Genomic DNA, 15,692 nt, shown 5'->3' with positions numbered 1-15,692 from the left:
TGAGATTTTTGATCGACAACTAATTTGATTCGTGGTTCTATAAATGAAAAAAAAACTCCGCCCCTGTTTTTTGAATAATTTATAAATTATATTCAAATTATGCAATTGCAAATATTCATACCTTCCTGAAATCATTTACTGTTTGTCAACTGAACATGACTATTGGTTCTATATTTCTGGTTGCTTTTATAATTTCTTTGGTTCAAGCTGAATCGGTCCCTGTAATGTGTAAATGTCCGGTACTGAAACAAGTGGATGCGGAAGTTTATGCAAAAATGAGAGCACAACAGAATATGTCGATTGGTGAGATTCCAAAGTTTGCACCATTGGATATTGATTATGGAGATGATTGTACTCAAGTTTCAATTACTTGTTTATATCCACGTTTTACAAGACATCGATCTTCTGTATATTATACCAATGGAGTTGTAAGTTTAAGAAATCTTCAGTAAAAGTAGGAGTGCTGTAGTTTTGAAAGAAAAATCAATTGTTGTCTTGGAATGGATAGTATTTAGATAGGGGATAGTGAAGGGAGGAGTAGAGTAGGACTGAATATGCAAAATATACTATTGAGAAAGAATTATCAACCCGCAAATATTTTACATAACCTGAAAAATCTGAAAACAGGAAGCTAAATAATTTAAAACAAATGTAAACTGTTTTCACATGCTAGAAAAACTGAGAAAAAATATTCTGCCCCGGGCGGGATTCGAACCCGCGACTGGTTTAACCCAATGAGATCATAAGTCTCACGCCTTCGACCGCTCGGCCACCGGGGCACTGATTCTGAAAAATGTGCAACTCATTGAAATCGAAGTTATCAGATAACTCTCGGATTGAAACGTCTTTTCTGTAAATATTTTATCGAGTTGAATGAAAAAAGACACTAATTCAAGCAGCTTTTGATTTAGTTGCCTTTTTTATAGAGAAGAAAATATAGTTTGTTTGAAGTGTAGGAATGGAGTTAGAATCCGATCTTCTAAAAGTATTTGTTTAAATTTCGAGAAATACTCGTTGTTTTCTAATTTTAATTATGTTTGCTGTTGTGAATCTCAAATATTATAAACAAGTTTCAATTCCAGAATTTCTCAACAGTTCGCCGCCATGATTTGTCTGATAAGTACAGTATCCGATGTAACCAAATGACAGGAGTTTGGCTATCAGACGAAAATTCCGAGATTAGTTATGTGCCTATCGTCCGATGCTTGTGAACAAGGTTTTCTCTGGAATTTGGGAAGAGTTTAGCCATTTCTTCAATGTGATCTGGGATATCTTGAAGACTAACTTCGGATTCCTAAAGTTTATCGTTGGCTATGAATAATTTTGTTCGAAATAAATATGTTTCATCATCTGATAATGGAAAATTAAACTGAATGCAGTACGATTTTTCAGAATTTTAGATTCATATTTCGATTGTTATTTTGAACAGGAAGAACTCACGGCATTCATTTATTTAATCGGCTGTATGATTTTATTGAAAAATTCAAATATCGTGTGAAAATCAAGAAAAAAAGTAGTAAGTTGAGGATATAAATTGCAGTTTAAAATTTGAAATTTTCCTGGTAATTGGCTCAGAAGGTGTTTAAAATAAGTAGAATGGCATTTGTGAACAGTTTCATTCATAAATAAAGATGCTCTACAGTTCTATAAGTCTACAAGTTTGGAGCATTCAACATTTGCTATTCTTTGGTGAAGGTGAAGAGAGTTTGCTACTTTTTGAAGTTGAAGAAAGACTTGCCCAGCTGTAAAAATATTTCATTAAAAGTTTCCAATTGTTGGCAGCAATATTTTCTTATTTTCTTTGTGCTCATCAAAGCTTTTTCTACGATAAGCGGCTCAGGTGCCGCTCCAAACCACGCAGGCAACGCCTACAACCACGCTCAAGACTGCCAGCTTCTGCGTGGTCTAGACGCGTTGCCTGCGTGGTTTGATTTATCTGAGGTACCTTCAAAATTCAACGATTAAAAAAAACCTTTTTAAATCCACTCGGCTCGTGTTCCTCTTCAGAATTATGTTCCATCTGAACAACATGAGAATCTCGTCCTCCATCGTTTCGATCTTTATTATCATCCTTTTGATCACCATGAACATCTTCCTTCTTATGATCATCATGTCCTACATCTTTTTCAGATTTCTTGGATTTTGTAGACTTCATCGACTTTTTCGATCTGATACTTTTGAAGCTCTTGGCCAACGATTCAGCTTCACCCAATGCACCTAATTTTTTACAAGTCTTTTCTGATTTTTGAGCCATTTTGGGATCCGGTTTCTCTTCTCCATCTTTTGTCACAACGGTACGCGCTTCAAACGATGGATGGTTACATTCTTTACCCTCTGAAAAACATCCAGTTCTAAAATTCCAACATACACATTTTGATTGTTTCTTATGGGGTTATTCAAGTAGTGTCGGAAAATTAAAAAGTGTAGAAAAATTACGTCACAACTGTATTCAAGTATATAAAAACGTGTATTTAAATACATTTGTGAGGTCACAAATGTATTTAAATACATTTTGCTACATTACTTAAATAACCCCATTAGAGATCTTTTGCAAAAAATATCAAAGCACCACCTAAACCAGAGCTAGGATTCTGAGAGCAAAGAAAATCTTATCTGAGCAAAAGCCTGACAGGAAAAGTTCCACAGAATATTAGAATATTCTAATATTACTTTTCAATCTCCACATAGCACACATAAACCAAACAGCACAGCTCAGAGTACAGAAGACAAATCCAACAGAAATTACAATCCAAAACCACTGAAAAATTTCAAAAGATTAGAAGTTTTTAAAAATGAACTTACCATTGGATAATAATGATGATCGTATATATCAATTGTGACATTATTACCGAGAGTCAAAACTCTTTTAGTGATAAGTGAAGACGAAGTATTTGCCGGTTTTACCATCTCTCACTTTTGAAAAGTCAGGAATAAATTTGATTGTTCGAAGTCGTAGTAGATTTGTAAATAAGATTGTTTAAGTTCGTTGGCAGAAATAAAAGTTCACGCATTTCAGAAATGTGAAATTTAGAAAATGTTATTTTCGTAAAAACGTAAAATACAATTACAACAACATATATGTATATATTTTTTTAATTTGAACTTCCACGTCCCCCCCCCCCTCCTTATTTGAAAGTTGTCAATATCAGAGATTAGTCGAAAGTTGAATTATTTCTACATTTGTCTTCGTCAGCTTCGAACGAAGAAATCAAAATAAAACCGACGCTTCTCGAAAAAAACGAATCGTTCCGAGATAGTGTAATCCATCAATCAACGGATCAGTGAACTGAAATAAAATGCAACGAAGAAAGGGAACACGTGGAAATTCGCAGGATGATCAACAGGCATCTCGACGCCTTGCGAAAAAGCCATCTGACGAAAAAGTTGATGAAAAGGATAAAAAGAAAGGAGGAGTACTGAAAAGATTGGGATTTCGTGAGTTTAATCATACAGTATTATTTAGAAAAATCTGAATTCTTTCAGTTCTTCACAATGAGAAAAAGGAAGAGGTTGGAAGCACCCAGAAAAGGAGAAAACCAAAAAGAGGAACCGAACGGAAACGAGCATGTTCTCATCCGGTCTGGAATCCTGACAAGAAGATCCACTTCAATAACGAAAAAACGCATGCCATAATCCCGGTAAATACTTTTGGACTTTTTGGACGTTAATTATATTATTATACATTCCCGTATACATCGGGAAGGGTGCAGGTAGACTGAGAGACCTCGTCCGGGTGGAAAGTACAATAAAAAGAGAAAGCACTTCTCAATCCGAATTTATGATTTTCAGTTAAAAGGCGATCCACTGTCGGATGTACAGAAGAAGGTTTTCTTCAAGTTTGCAAGTGATGCTGTCAAGAAGAATCCTCCAGAGTACTCAGTCGAATTCATGACAAAAGTGAAACCATATCCTGGTCAGCCAATGGAACGGAAAATCTTTGACGCGAACCCAACAAAGAATCGCTATAAAGGTATGAAATATAGGAACTTGAATCGAATTAAAATTAATATTTCAGATGTTGTTTGCAATGACATAACACGCGTGATTCTCAGTGATGGTGGTGATGGAGATTATATCCATGCAAACTATGTAAATGGTTTGAACGCTCCGTTCATTTTGACACAAGGCGCCACTGCAGCAACTGTCATTGATTTCTGGAGAATGGTTGTTCACACGAAGACTGCCTACATTGTGATGCTATGTGAGGTGATGGAAGACGGAAAGGCTAAATGTGCCCAATACTATCCGGAAAAAGCTGGAGAAGCAATGACTTTCGGAGCATGGACCATTCTGTGTTCATTGGAGGATGATAAGGATGCGAATATCATCAAAAGAACATTATCAGTTAGAAATGTGGACAATGGGAAGGAACATATTTTGAAGCATTTGCATACAAAGTCATGGTAAGCCACTGATCTTTACAGAACAACATTCGGTTTAGTGTCATTGAAAAACCAAAATCAGAAAACTCAAACTGAAAATCTTTATAATAATAGAATTACTTTCAGGCCTGACCGTTGTGTCCCTAACTCTACGATGGCTTTGCTCCGAATGCTCTACATTGTGCGCACAGCTTCCGGCCCAGTCACTGTTCACTGCTCCGCCGGAATTGGCCGAACAGGCACTTTTGTTGCGATTGAAGCATGTCTTCAAATACTGACGGATGGGAAAGAACTGGATTTGCTGGGAACTTGTAGAGCCTTGAGAAGTAAGTTAATATTGAAATGATGATTTTTATTAATCACGTTTTTTAAGACAGCCGAGCCGGAAGTATTCAAGTTGACATTCAATACATGGCACTTGTGCAGATTCTGATCAACTACGGAAAGGATAATGGCTACTGGGATGACTCGGATTTAGATGATGTGAGTGTGACTTCAGTGGAAAGCAAGGTTTATGTATTATATTTCAGAGAGTTGAGCTTCTCACTTGGAACATCCAGCAGTTCATCCAGACACGTGGAAAAGTGGATCACGTACCAACAACACCATCCACACCAGCACTCAACATCATTCCAGCTGATGCCAAGCCTGTTCCAGTTGTTCCAAAAGAAGCTACTCCACATCATTCTCCAGCAGAAAAAGCACAAGAATGCATGGAAAAGATTTGCGAAAAGATTCTGAAACCTATCAAAAAGGACAAAGAATGCAAAGAGCACAAATCTCCGAAGACTGAACATCCAAAAGAATGCAAAGATCATCCACTTCCACTCGAAACAAGATCTTCTTCGGAAGATGGACCTGATATGGAAGACCAAAAAACTCAGGCGACGCAAAAAGTTGAGATCAAAGAGGAAACTGCTGCCCAGAATGACAATATCAGCATGATCTCTCTTCCAAATGAACCACTTCTGTCGATTCCCGTTGTGAGAAAGAACAGTAAAGATGGTAACAAGGACAGTTGCGATACGAAAGAGAGCAAGGAAACAAAGGGACACGAGAAGAAGAACTCCAAGGAAGGCAATTTCAAGCTGGTGAAAAAGGTATAAAGTTCGAATGTTTGTAGTCGTAACTAATTTATTTTCAGCAATCTGCCAACCGTAGTCAATACTTCCTGTAATGTTCTGCCATTACCAGCCCGCTCTTGTGATCTACTATCGAGTTCCCAAAATTTTTTTCCTTGAATGAATGGTTACTTGTATTTTTTGAGTTTTCACATTTGATTCATCTTTGCGACCAAAAAATTAGACATCCGGTAACCTTTGTCCGAGTGGAACAGCACATATTCACCTCATTCTCGTAGTTAGCTCCGTCACCTTCAGTCTTATTCTCCTCTTCGATCGAAAATCGCTGATCTTCTTTGAACAACGATACGATTGTCGGAGAGCGGTCTAGAACACCTTCAGCTTCATTCTTCTAAATACTTTCAAACTATTTTCAGTCAGACATTTGTAAAAGTTCAATACTTTATTTTAACTTTTCAAATAACCAACTCCATGATATATTATTATATTTGTTTTTTTTTCTTCAGTAATCACAGTACAGGGATACAGTTATCAACATGATTTGCTTCAAGAAACCGCAAAACCTGAGGTTTTGGAGGGCTCTGTGCATCCAACAAAAAGAAAAAAAAAAGAAAGACTGCCCTTTTTAGAAAAATTTGAAAAAAGCCTGAAAACAAACTGTGAATTTTAAAATTATCAGAAAATTGGAAAAAACGTATATTTTTTTAAATGAGATCGTCGCTTAGCTTTGTCTGAGGGTCGTCATGCTCGAAGGATCGGCGAATCTGGAAAAATCACATGCCCTACGGTGTTCAATTTTAGATATCGGGAAACAATAAATAGATCTGAAGAAAAAATCCCTGTTTTGCATTTCAATAGACTTTTTCTTTGTTTTCGTAGTTCTTCAAGTATTTCAATCTCTTCCTGTTCTCCACATATGATGTCCATCATCATCTCTCTTTCTCTCTTTCTTATTTTTGGTGCAAAGTATCGGAAGGGTCCAGGAGCGAAAAAAAACGAAAGAGGAGGCGGGGTACACGTCAGAAAACCGGAGGAATTCGACAAGCAGGGTGAGGAGAAAAAACGAAGAGGCGACGTCAAAAAGTGATATGAATAGTGTAATTTTGTGGGAGAAGCTAGGGAAACGAAGGGAGAAGAAGAAGACAACACTATGCTTCTTCTTCTTTCTTCGTTTTGCCCTTCTCCTCTCACATTTTTTTCTCTCCGTCATCAGATCTAGAGAGATTAGGCCAACGACGGCGACGGGCGCGAGCACAAAACTCTTCTTTTTCTCTCTCTCTCTCCCTCTCTCTCATAGCTCATTTCTATGACACCACCCTCTTCTCTGCGTCTTAATGGCTCTTGAATCTCTGATCACTGCTCCTTTTGCTCATTCTCTCCTGGGGACCGCCCGTCTTTTTATTCTTCTTTTACCTTCACGTCTTCAGTGTTCCAACCCACGCAAAATAGGCAATTCTGAGAAGTAGTGGATTGATTAGAAGTAATTTTTAAATGAGTTTATAGCCATGATACTTTTTTGACGAAAATGTTAAACACTTAAATTCAAAATGTAGAAACCAAAACCTACCAATTGTCGGTCTGATCATAGAGTAGTTAAAATTGCTGCTACACAGGTGTGGGCTGCAATCATATTAGGCAATACTTTTAAAAAAATTATTTCTTATGTTCAAAAAGTCGCCATTTCAAAGCAATTTTTAGCACAATTTTGAACCTTCTAACTAAAATATGCTATTTTCAGATTAATCAAGTTTTTTTTCTATATATTGACATTAACTCTTAATAAAGGGGCAATATGTAGAACCATCGAAAATGATTGCCGCCAATTATTGAAACAAATTTTTGAAAATTAATTTAATTTTACAGGTAAACTTTTTCAGAACGTTGGAAAAAAATTTCTAAGCTACAGAAAAGTCTTGACTAAATTTTAAAATGAATGACTCTGAAACAGAGGTGTTCGGAAAATTTGCCGTGCTTAACAAACTCCGAAACATTTGATATTATTTAATGTTTTTTGGAGCGTCAAAACTACTGAATTCTTAATGCCCATCTGGTTTCTGAATAAGTGCCGTGTCGTGTGTCTGCTTAAACATCAAATAAACTTCATTTTGTTTCCCAATTTCTTGGGACAAAATGAATAGTTTTGGCCAAAATTGTATTCTCAAATTTTTGATATGTGCGACAAATTTCGAACTTTGCCGAAATCGGTAAAAGGCAAATTCGGCAAATTTGCCGCACACCCTGCTCTGAAACCACATATACTTTATAATGTTTTGTTAATTTTTTAATAATTTTCCACACAATGTATAAATTTACGGTTTTTGTTAATATGCAATTAGCTCTACTTCCAATCCAACACTTGGAGAATACTTGAAACCAATATTCTAAAAAAAACCATCGCAGTTTTTTTCATAATTTTAAAGTTTTGCCAAAATACTATCTGAGCTCGTTGCATTCTGAATTAAAAATGGCAAGATCACCAAATTCATTTTGGGAAACACGTCTAGATAGGTTTTTAAATTATTACTGTTATCAAAGCATACATCTCTTGGTATTGTACCAAAAAAACCACCTCATACAAAAACTTTTATATATTTTTGAAAAACAGCAATGCCGAATTTTTTGTAATTGTAAAATTTATATATTTGTTGTATGCTCTGGAGTGGTTTTCAAAACTATTTGGTAATCTTTTCATATGTGAATTGAACCATTTTGGCAGTTGTTTGGTTCCGTAGAGCCCTGGTAGTAGCCGTACCATAAACAGTACTTCTAATGTACATTGTACTATTTTATTTAACCAGTCGTTGACCGCACCTCTCCCCGTTCTCATGGGGTTTAACTTTTTTCTTCTTGAGACTACAGAAACTCTACAGTACTTCTACATTAATCCCGCAGTAACCCGTAAATGAATTTATATAGTTGTATAATCGATTGCATTTTTGAATTTCATTGAAATATGTAGTTCGTCAAAATGTATTTTCTGTGAAGAAATCCCAATTGAAAGTTGCATTGCGAAATGAGTATCAGTATCTCCCGTTCACTTTATTACTGGGAATATCCTTCAAGTATATCTAAATAATAAGATAATTTCGTAATAAAGTCAAACAATTGGAACGGTCTTTATGTGCCGTCTTCATCATCAAATGCACCCATTAGATAACTTGACAATTGTCCTGTCTCTTTGATTCCTCTCTTTGTCCAGTGACTGTAGCTTCTCTGTGTTGCTTTATGATGACAAACAATATCTGAAGATATATAAAGACGAGAAGACTAAAACGAGAAAAAAAAAGAAAAAAACGTAGGAAAGAGAGGATATGTGTGAGCAAATAAAGCCCCGCGCAGGTCCTAGCGAAGCTTATTCGCATCTCCCCTTACTTCTTATATATTCCCCTTTTTCTACTTTTCCATCCTTCGTCCTTCTCATCAACTACTAAATCTTTTACTCCACCCATCATTTTATATCGGCTTCAACCCTTCGTTCGGGTCGGCAGAGAAGCTTCAGTTCGTCGGTGGCGGCGGCGGCAGCTCCCCGAGCTCTCAAGTACCTCCTCCTCTTCTGTTTTGTGAGAGTGTGAGCTAGCGACGGATTCCTCTGTGAGAGTGTGCTGTGCAACTGACTTTAAACAAAATCGGGTGCCCCTCTCTCTCCCCCATCTCTTTCTCTCTCCGCCAGGTTCGCATTGCCGCGAAAGCCGCCATCTTGCACATTGAATCCGACTCTTCATCAACTCCGAGACTTTCTTTGTTTTTCTTTTCTTCCCCCATCCCACCACTTTTGAACTCTTCACCTCCGATTTCCAGACCCCCATTTTCTCTCTAACCATTTGGATCCTTTCATAGATCTCTTTAAGCTTTTAAGCCCTTTATCCCCTTTCCCTCATTCCATAAATCCATCTTCTTCTTTTTTTTTCATTTATTATATGCCCCATCTTAAGCAGCAATCAAATTAAAACCGTCAATCAAGAGGTATTCCTCACAAATTTTTATTGTTGCCTGTCTTGACTAACAAGTCCCTTTCCATCAAGAAGAATCTCTTCAATTCGTTTCTTTGCTTCTTCAGAGGAAGAAAAAATTGAATTCCGCCCTCTCCTCCCCCTCTTTTTCCTGCTTCTTCTTTTCTCAGCTCCTTGTAAGGGCACCTGCTGGCTGGAAAGGAGCCGGCGCGGGGCTTTTTTCAATGTCTCCTTCTTTTTTCTTCTTCTGCTTCTTCTTCTTTTTCTTCGATAGCAAAAAAAGAAGAAGAGAGGGAGCAGTCAAGCGACTACGTCTTTCACTCAATGAGCGAGTGTATTTGTGCGTCCCGAGGAAACCAGGCAGCCCAGCTTCCCTCCCTGCTTGCCTCGAGCACAGAGAGAAAACAGGGGCGAGAGAAAGCCACAGAGAGAAGAGGAGGAGGTTCGGTGAGAGCTCCGCACACGAGCCCCCTCCACTACTCCGTCTATTTCCAGTCTATTGATCCATCCTTTCTTGCTTTTCCGTGTTTTTCTAATTCCTTTGATTAATTGATTTAATGATATATTGTATTCCAACTTCTACTCCCAAAGATCCAATTGATTTTCAGGTCAAGATTCGTTTAGACGTAGGTGTGTCAGCAGTACGGCAAATGGGAAATGAATGGAGGCAGATTTGACTTTGACGACGGCGGAACCTATGTAGGAGGATGGGAAGAAGGAAAAGCACATGGTCATGGTGTATGTACTGGTCCACAGGCAAAAGGTGAATACGCTGGAGCATGGCATTACGGATTCGAAGTCTCTGGAGTTTATACATGGCCGTCCGGTAACACCTATCAAGGGCAATGGCAGAATGGAAAACGGCATGGACTTGGAATTGAGCAGAGGGGCAGGTGGTTGTATAAGTGAGTTGAATTATTTAGATTTTCTGATATTTACCTTTCCTTCTTGAAAACAAAAGCCGCTTAAATTGATTAAATTATTGAATTTTTCGGAATTTCGTAAATAAGGATTTTACTTTTCCGATTATTTTGAGCCAATCAGAGGGTAGGCTTCGGATTTGTTCAATAGTGAGCGGGGCGACAGGTTGATTGGTCTTGCAGTTCTCATTTTGGAAGGAACTCGAATACGAAAGAGATTTTTTCAAATTTTTATTTTTTTTGTGTTTTTCAAGAATGACAGCCGATTATAATTATTTTGAGTAGCGTGAAATGGAGATTCCACTTAAAAATTTCAACAAAAAACGCAAAATTCAGAAATATCACAAAAGAAAAGCGGAAAAATTAGATGAGAATTAGAATGAAAAACTGCCGTTTTTTAATTGCGATATTCTCAATATCACAATTCCGTCCAGAATAAGAAATGTAGGATCAATCAGCGTTTAGCACCGATCCTTTGCTGGTCGAACAGTTTTCATTTTGGAGGAATTTTAAATAGGGATCGTGTTTTCCCTTTGTTTTTGTTCAGTATTCCAAAAACGAACTATTCCGATTATTTAAAAGTGAAAGTTTACCAATGAAAAAAATTACAGAGGAGAATGGACACAAGGTTACAAGGGGCGGTACGGAGTCCGACAATCAGCGAATTCGCAGGCCAGGTATCAGGGCACCTGGTCGGCTGGATTTCACGATGGATATGGAACTGAAATTTATGTGGATTCCGGTATGATATTCTACTTATCTTTAAATATCAAATTATTTTAATTTATAGGAAGCTATCAAGGACAATGGCTTCGTGGTATGAGACATGGATATGGTATACGAAAAAGTACAACTTATGAGAAAGCGGCAAAATTTCGATCAAAATCTCAAACTCATGCTTCACTGACAAGTCTGAGGAGTGGAAGGGTTGAAGAGGAAAATGCAGCAGAGGAACATAGGCATAGTAAGATTTTACGTTTCATAAAAATGTAAAAATCCCGGGCTTTCATGATCGGCAGGCACTTTTTCAGGGGCACGTGCCTGCCTAATGCATGTCTACCTACCTCTAAATTTTGGCGAAAACCTCTTAAAACACGCTAAACAAGATATTCATTTCAAACTCAAAATATAACGTTCAATACCGATGACCGAGACGGGGTCTTTTCAAAAGGATTAAACGATTAAAGGACGATCCGTTCTTTAAGTGCTTTGCACTGCGGATCTGGGATTCAGGTACACTGCCTGGTGGTGATCCCTCTGGCTGTAATTTAAGCCACGTCCTAGCCGGGGATTGTGGCTGAATTAGTTTATTTTTTGATTAATCCAAAGATAACCGAGATGTTAGCTGTTAAAGTAATGTTACAGCATTCATTTTCTCACACCATCTTCAAAAATAATTTTAATTTTTAGAAGAAGGCCTTTCTGGTAGAGGAGGTTTCGTTCTTCGTGCCAACTCTTCAGCCCCACAACGAAGAAGAAGATCCCTCTCGGAACGAAGTCTCGCTGTAAAACGAACCCTACTTTCCGGACTTCGAATCAAAAAACAACATTCAACAGGTGATATTCATCAAAGAGTTGCATCAATGACCGGAAGTCTACGATCAAGTGGTTCAACAATGAGTTGTACTTCTGAAGATTCACTTCATCATCACGGACTGCAACAGCCTGAAGAAGAAGCCGTTGAAGAGAGCTCTATTGAAACATACATGGGAGAGTGGAAGAACGACATGCGTAGTGGTTTTGGAGTGTGTGAAAGAAGTGATGGATTGAAGTGAGTTTTGAAATTATGAGGGAAATTTTTGAAATTAAATATGGAAATTTTGAATTTAGATATCAAGGAGAATGGGCAAATAACGCCAAATGTGGTTATGGAGTGACTACCTTTAAAGATGGAACAAAAGAAGAGGGAAGATACAAAAATAATATTCTTATTGCATCATCTCGAAGGAAAGGCGTCATTTTCATGCGTGCTTCAAAGTTTCGGGAAAAGCTCGAGCAAGCTCTTGGAGCAGCCTCTCGAGCTGCAAGTATTGCACAACAGAAGGCTGACATTGCTGCTAGTCGAACATCAACGGCAAGAGAAAGAAGTGAACAAGCCTCGTTCATTGCCAGACAAGCCAATGACGACTCGGAAGTTGCAAGAATCCACGCCAAACAGTTCGATCCAAGTTTTAAACAACCTGGAACCAGACGTCTTCTGAAGGATAATAACGGTGGAGAATCTTTCGGAACTGATCTTTCCGATGCAATCTCGTATTCAAGGCATCTATCACAGACTCATAGCAAACAACATTCTTTTGAACAGGTTAATTTTTTAATTTTAATTTTTAAATAGGTAGGTTGAAATATCAACCTGGCACGATAATTTTAAAAAAAGGTTTTTGTTTAATTCATAAATTTCAGACGCTTTCGGTTGATATGGCTGAAGACATGACACCTCCATCAAAAGCGTATCACAATCATGTGATGCCGAATTCCAACACAAATCATGTGAATTTCATGCCTCAATATGGTTACTCGGATCCAAATTCGCAACTTCAAACACCAATCAATTCACAAGATCTCCTTCAACCACACATTCCAAATATTGATCCATCGATTCCATCGGTGTCTATTGTTCAAGATGATGAAAAACCTTTGATTCTTCAACCTCAGACTAACATCAGTCAACCTGGACCATCAAATCTGAGCACACAGGCTCCGAATGTGATGTCTTCGAGATTCTCATTGAGGTAACAATCTTCTACATTTAGATATTTGACTAAAAAACCAATTAAATTTTCAGTGACGATCATTACGATCAATATGTGATGGCTGGTGGTGCTCAGCAACAGCAGAAGCTCCGACGCAATCGCCCATCCCTCATGAGACAGGCGGATGTCAACGAGTCTTGTGTACGTTTCGTTTTCATTGAGAAGGAAGAAGATATGAACACTCTTCTCTTCTTCCGCTACTTTGCTTCATCTTTTCGTGTCTATCCGGTACACACCCTCACATATTAGTTTGTTGTAAAGTAGAGAGAGGGTGTGGAAGAGCTTAAGCTGCTTCTCCTTCACATTGAGATAAACCGAAATTCCTTTTTGCAGGCGGCAAGCGGGCTCAATCGAAGGTCGACTCTTGCCTCGGCACGAGATCGAAACGGTGATGTTAACCATCCGGGGGCCATTGGAGCCACGCATGCGGCAAAGTTAACAGCAGCCACATCTGATGGTGATAATATGGGTAGTCTTCCCAATTTGGCCGAACTTGAAACTCAAGGGGTACGGTATACTTTTTGGCTGGAGATTAAACCGGAAATTGAAAGAAATGTTGGAAAATGATCAGATTGGATATTCTACTGACTAAATTTATTTGATTCGTCTTATTTTTTAAAGTCAACGAGTCGCATTTTGCTCGGAGGAGAATTCTTAGAATTTTCTTAGAATTTGAATCTGCGGGGACGAAAATTCCGTAATTCGGATTAATTGCATACTCTTTTTTATAATATAGCAGCATTTTCGTCTTCTCGGATTCAAATTTCCAACTTTAAAATAAACCTCACAAGTGACATCACCTTTAAAATGTAAATTTTTCTGAAAACTATGTTGCAACACTTTTGTAGTCAGAGGAGTTGAAAGAAAATTGGAAGATACAAGTTAATATGATGTTTTATTAATCAATTTTAAATGAGTTATGAAAAATACAATTGACACTGACTTTCATTTTTACATGTTTTTAAAGGTGCGATTACGAAGAGAAGAAGCCGCCCGTCTTGCTGGTCAACGTCGTCAAGAAGTTCTACGCGAGAATGAGGAGGCTGCTCTTCTGAGAGCAAATCCATTGCGGCACTTTTTACAACCAGCTTTTAGAGTAAGTTTTTGAAGTCAAAAAATATTTTGGTTTACCGACTAGAACGTACCTGAACTATTTCTATAACAATAATAGTTTCTTGGGAAATTGCAAATATCCCTTTCTGAGAAAATATGTTAGATACTTGTAGATCATTAGTTCGAAAAAACGATAAACTAATTGTAGAATTTCGGAATTTTCAGACTCACTCAGAGAAAGGTTTTCAACTTTTCACGAAAATACAGTATTATTTGAAATTGAAGTACTATCAAAGGATTACATTTTAATGCAAATCGTATATGTATTTTTGTGCAGTTAGAAAACCCCGTGTGCCTTAAAAAAGACGTTTCAAATTGCAGCAAAACTATTTCCTGTTCAAAACATTTTTATTTCCAGGCATGGCTGGTCCGATGGCGTATTCCAATTCTTCTGGCAATTGCGAACATCTCACTTTTAATGCTCTTTTATCATTTGCTCACTTACGAGAAGAAGAAGAAGTCTTCTTCGTAGGCAACTAACACTTCACGCTCAACTTTATTGTTATTCGGGGTATATGTTCTCAATTATAGAATTATTAAATTGATGTTTGGAAAAACTCGAAAAAAAACTGTTCAAAAAATAAGAAAAATTGTTTCAAACAAAAAACTTCTCAAAAAAAAGTGTATTGTTTCAAATATTATCGTTCTCTAAAAATTGTGTCAACCCCGTGTAGATTTACGCAGCTCGTGTAACCCTCTTATTTTAGTCTAATATTTGTATCTTATTATAGTGTATCAAATAATGATCGTTGTATCAAAAATACAGACACACTTCTCCTCAGGGAGTTCACGAAATGAATCAATCGACACAACACGGCAGTGTAAGAATCGATAATATTTGAATACAAAACACAAAACCAACTCACTTTTCTTTCCCTTTCTTTCTTTCTTTCGACGAATAATTTTGAGCGGGATTATGTGGTTATTTTAGATTTTAATTGATTTCATTATACTTTGATAAATCATAAAATCTATTTGTTGTCACAACTTTTACTTGGTGCTCTTCTATTTTTGCAATTCTGCCCCATTAAATCTTTCCATTTTTCGAACGATATAGTGTCTTTTTATGTTTTTTTTCTTGCTCCTCTCTCCAATATTTACATATATTATGTACCATTTTTCCCAATTGACGGTCAATGAGAGACAATCAAACTTTTTCAGTTGGAAGTCCTGAGCCAACTAAAAATGCTCGTTTGTTTCCCTTTTTAATTTAAATAAATATATTTGGATTACAAAACGACTTCAATAGAAAAACACTGCAGACAGAAAATTCAACATTTTATTATGTTTTCTCTATTACTCAGACCCGAAATGTTACGATTTTTCGGTAAAAATATGCTAGCCGGTCTCAACACGACAATTTTTTTGCTAAATTTTTTTGTTAAGGTGTGTGCCTTTAAGGAGTACTGTAATTTAAAATTTTTGTTGCCGCATTTTCATCAATTTTTCATAGCTCTCTTGAGTTTCTTCAAATTTCAGTGTTTTCGGGTTT

General features: G+C 37.2%; 4 protein-coding genes, 1 long non-coding RNA gene and 4 other non-coding genes across 9 annotated transcripts, besides 1 other annotated feature; 4 read left to right on the top strand and 5 right to left on the bottom strand.

Annotated features, from left to right (window-relative positions):
* The first annotated feature begins 141 nt into the window (after positions 1 to 141).
* Positions 142 to 1,349, top strand: T22C1.12 (C6 domain-containing protein). Its single transcript, NM_001026462.3, has 2 exons — positions 142 to 428; positions 1,083 to 1,349. Exons 1-2 carry the CDS (start codon positions 156 to 158, stop codon positions 1,209 to 1,211), a joined length of 402 nt encoding a protein of 133 aa, NP_001021633.1. The 5' UTR covers positions 142 to 155; the 3' UTR covers positions 1,212 to 1,349.
* Positions 695 to 779, bottom strand: T22C1.t1. The gene has a single exon. It is a non-coding gene; the product is annotated as a tRNA-Ile (tRNA).
* A 108-nt stretch (positions 1,350 to 1,457) lies between the features above and the next one.
* Positions 1,458 to 2,969, bottom strand: T22C1.9 (uncharacterized protein). The gene is made up of 4 exons (NM_059794.6): positions 2,803 to 2,969; positions 2,671 to 2,758; positions 1,973 to 2,334; positions 1,458 to 1,742 (listed from the first exon to the last, which is right to left on the bottom strand). Exons 1-4 carry the CDS (start codon positions 2,905 to 2,907, stop codon positions 1,710 to 1,712), a joined length of 588 nt encoding a protein of 195 aa, NP_492195.2. The 5' UTR covers positions 2,908 to 2,969; the 3' UTR covers positions 1,458 to 1,709.
* A 216-nt stretch (positions 2,970 to 3,185) lies between these two features.
* T22C1.8 (Protein-tyrosine phosphatase) lies at positions 3,186 to 5,639 on the top strand. The gene is made up of 8 exons (NM_059793.5): positions 3,186 to 3,435; positions 3,484 to 3,638; positions 3,790 to 3,970; positions 4,016 to 4,403; positions 4,509 to 4,708; positions 4,756 to 4,865; positions 4,913 to 5,482; positions 5,527 to 5,639. The coding sequence occupies exons 1-8, from the start codon at positions 3,297 to 3,299 to the stop codon at positions 5,557 to 5,559; spliced, it is 1,776 nt and encodes a 591-aa protein (NP_492194.1). The 5' UTR covers positions 3,186 to 3,296; the 3' UTR covers positions 5,560 to 5,639.
* Positions 5,640 to 6,534: 895 nt separating this feature from the next.
* On the bottom strand, positions 6,535 to 6,796 carry mir-8209. The gene has a single exon (NR_050281.2): positions 6,583 to 6,639. It is a non-coding gene; the product is annotated as a pre-microRNA mir-8209 (primary transcript).
* Positions 6,535 to 6,796, bottom strand: a primary transcript.
* A 1,694-nt stretch (positions 6,797 to 8,490) lies between these two features.
* linc-58 lies at positions 8,491 to 8,731 on the bottom strand. The gene has a single exon (NR_101588.1). It is a non-coding gene; the product is annotated as a long non-coding RNA linc-58 (long non-coding RNA).
* Positions 8,732 to 8,967: 236 nt separating this feature from the next.
* On the top strand, positions 8,968 to 9,153 carry T22C1.14. The gene has a single exon (NR_050280.1). It is a non-coding gene; the product is annotated as an Unclassified non-coding RNA T22C1.14 (non-coding RNA).
* A 322-nt stretch (positions 9,154 to 9,475) lies between these two features.
* Positions 9,476 to 9,961, bottom strand: T22C1.15. Its single transcript, NR_050279.1, has one exon. It is a non-coding gene; the product is annotated as an Unclassified non-coding RNA T22C1.15 (non-coding RNA).
* Positions 9,962 to 10,022: 61 nt separating this feature from the next.
* On the top strand, positions 10,023 to 15,437 carry jph-1 (Junctophilin-1). Its single transcript, NM_059792.10, has 10 exons — positions 10,023 to 10,319; positions 10,946 to 11,076; positions 11,125 to 11,298; positions 11,745 to 12,105; positions 12,165 to 12,639; positions 12,738 to 13,066; positions 13,120 to 13,228; positions 13,421 to 13,594; positions 14,055 to 14,183; positions 14,559 to 15,437. The coding sequence occupies exons 1-10, from the start codon at positions 10,072 to 10,074 to the stop codon at positions 14,670 to 14,672; spliced, it is 2,244 nt and encodes a 747-aa protein (NP_492193.2). The 5' UTR covers positions 10,023 to 10,071; the 3' UTR covers positions 14,673 to 15,437.
* The last annotated feature ends 255 nt before the right edge of the window (positions 15,438 to 15,692 follow it).

Source organism: Caenorhabditis elegans, chromosome I (genome assembly GCF_000002985.6).
Source record: "Caenorhabditis elegans chromosome I".
Lineage (NCBI taxonomy): Eukaryota > Metazoa > Nematoda > Chromadorea > Rhabditida > Rhabditidae > Caenorhabditis > Caenorhabditis elegans.
This window is presented reverse-complemented; position numbering and strand designations above follow the sequence as displayed.

What these genes read in the sequence shown, in the direction of transcription:
- T22C1.12 (NM_001026462.3), top strand. Translation starts at nt 156, where the DNA reads ATGACTATTGGTTCTATATTTCTGGTTGCTTTTATAATTTCTTTGGTT. An exon ending in TATATTATACCAATGGAGTT is followed by an intron (nt 429 to 1,082) that starts GTAAGTTTAAGA and finishes TTTCAATTCCAG; the next exon opens with AATTTCTCAACAGTTCGCCG.
- T22C1.9 (NM_059794.6), bottom strand. Translation starts at nt 2,907, where the DNA reads ATGGTAAAACCGGCAAATACTTCGTCTTCACTTATCACTAAAAGAGTT. An exon ending in TGCTATGTGGAGATTGAAAA is followed by an intron (nt 2,335 to 2,670) that starts GTAATATTAGAA and finishes GATGTTTTTCAG; the next exon opens with AGGGTAAAGAATGTAACCAT. An exon ending in AGCCGAGTGGATTTAAAAAG is followed by an intron (nt 1,743 to 1,972) that starts GTTTTTTTTAAT and finishes ATATTTTTACAG; the next exon opens with CTGGGCAAGTCTTTCTTCAA.
- T22C1.8 (NM_059793.5), top strand. Translation starts at nt 3,297, where the DNA reads ATGCAACGAAGAAAGGGAACACGTGGAAATTCGCAGGATGATCAACAG. An exon ending in ACTGAAAAGATTGGGATTTC is followed by an intron (nt 3,436 to 3,483) that starts GTGAGTTTAATC and finishes GAATTCTTTCAG; the next exon opens with TTCTTCACAATGAGAAAAAG. An exon ending in ATTTCAAGCTGGTGAAAAAG is followed by an intron (nt 5,483 to 5,526) that starts GTATAAAGTTCG and finishes ATTTATTTTCAG; the next exon opens with CAATCTGCCAACCGTAGTCA.
- jph-1 (NM_059792.10), top strand. Translation starts at nt 10,072, where the DNA reads ATGAATGGAGGCAGATTTGACTTTGACGACGGCGGAACCTATGTAGGA. An exon ending in AACAACATTCTTTTGAACAG is followed by an intron (nt 12,640 to 12,737) that starts GTTAATTTTTTA and finishes CATAAATTTCAG; the next exon opens with ACGCTTTCGGTTGATATGGC. An exon ending in CGGATGTCAACGAGTCTTGT is followed by an intron (nt 13,229 to 13,420) that starts GTACGTTTCGTT and finishes TCCTTTTTGCAG; the next exon opens with GCGGCAAGCGGGCTCAATCG.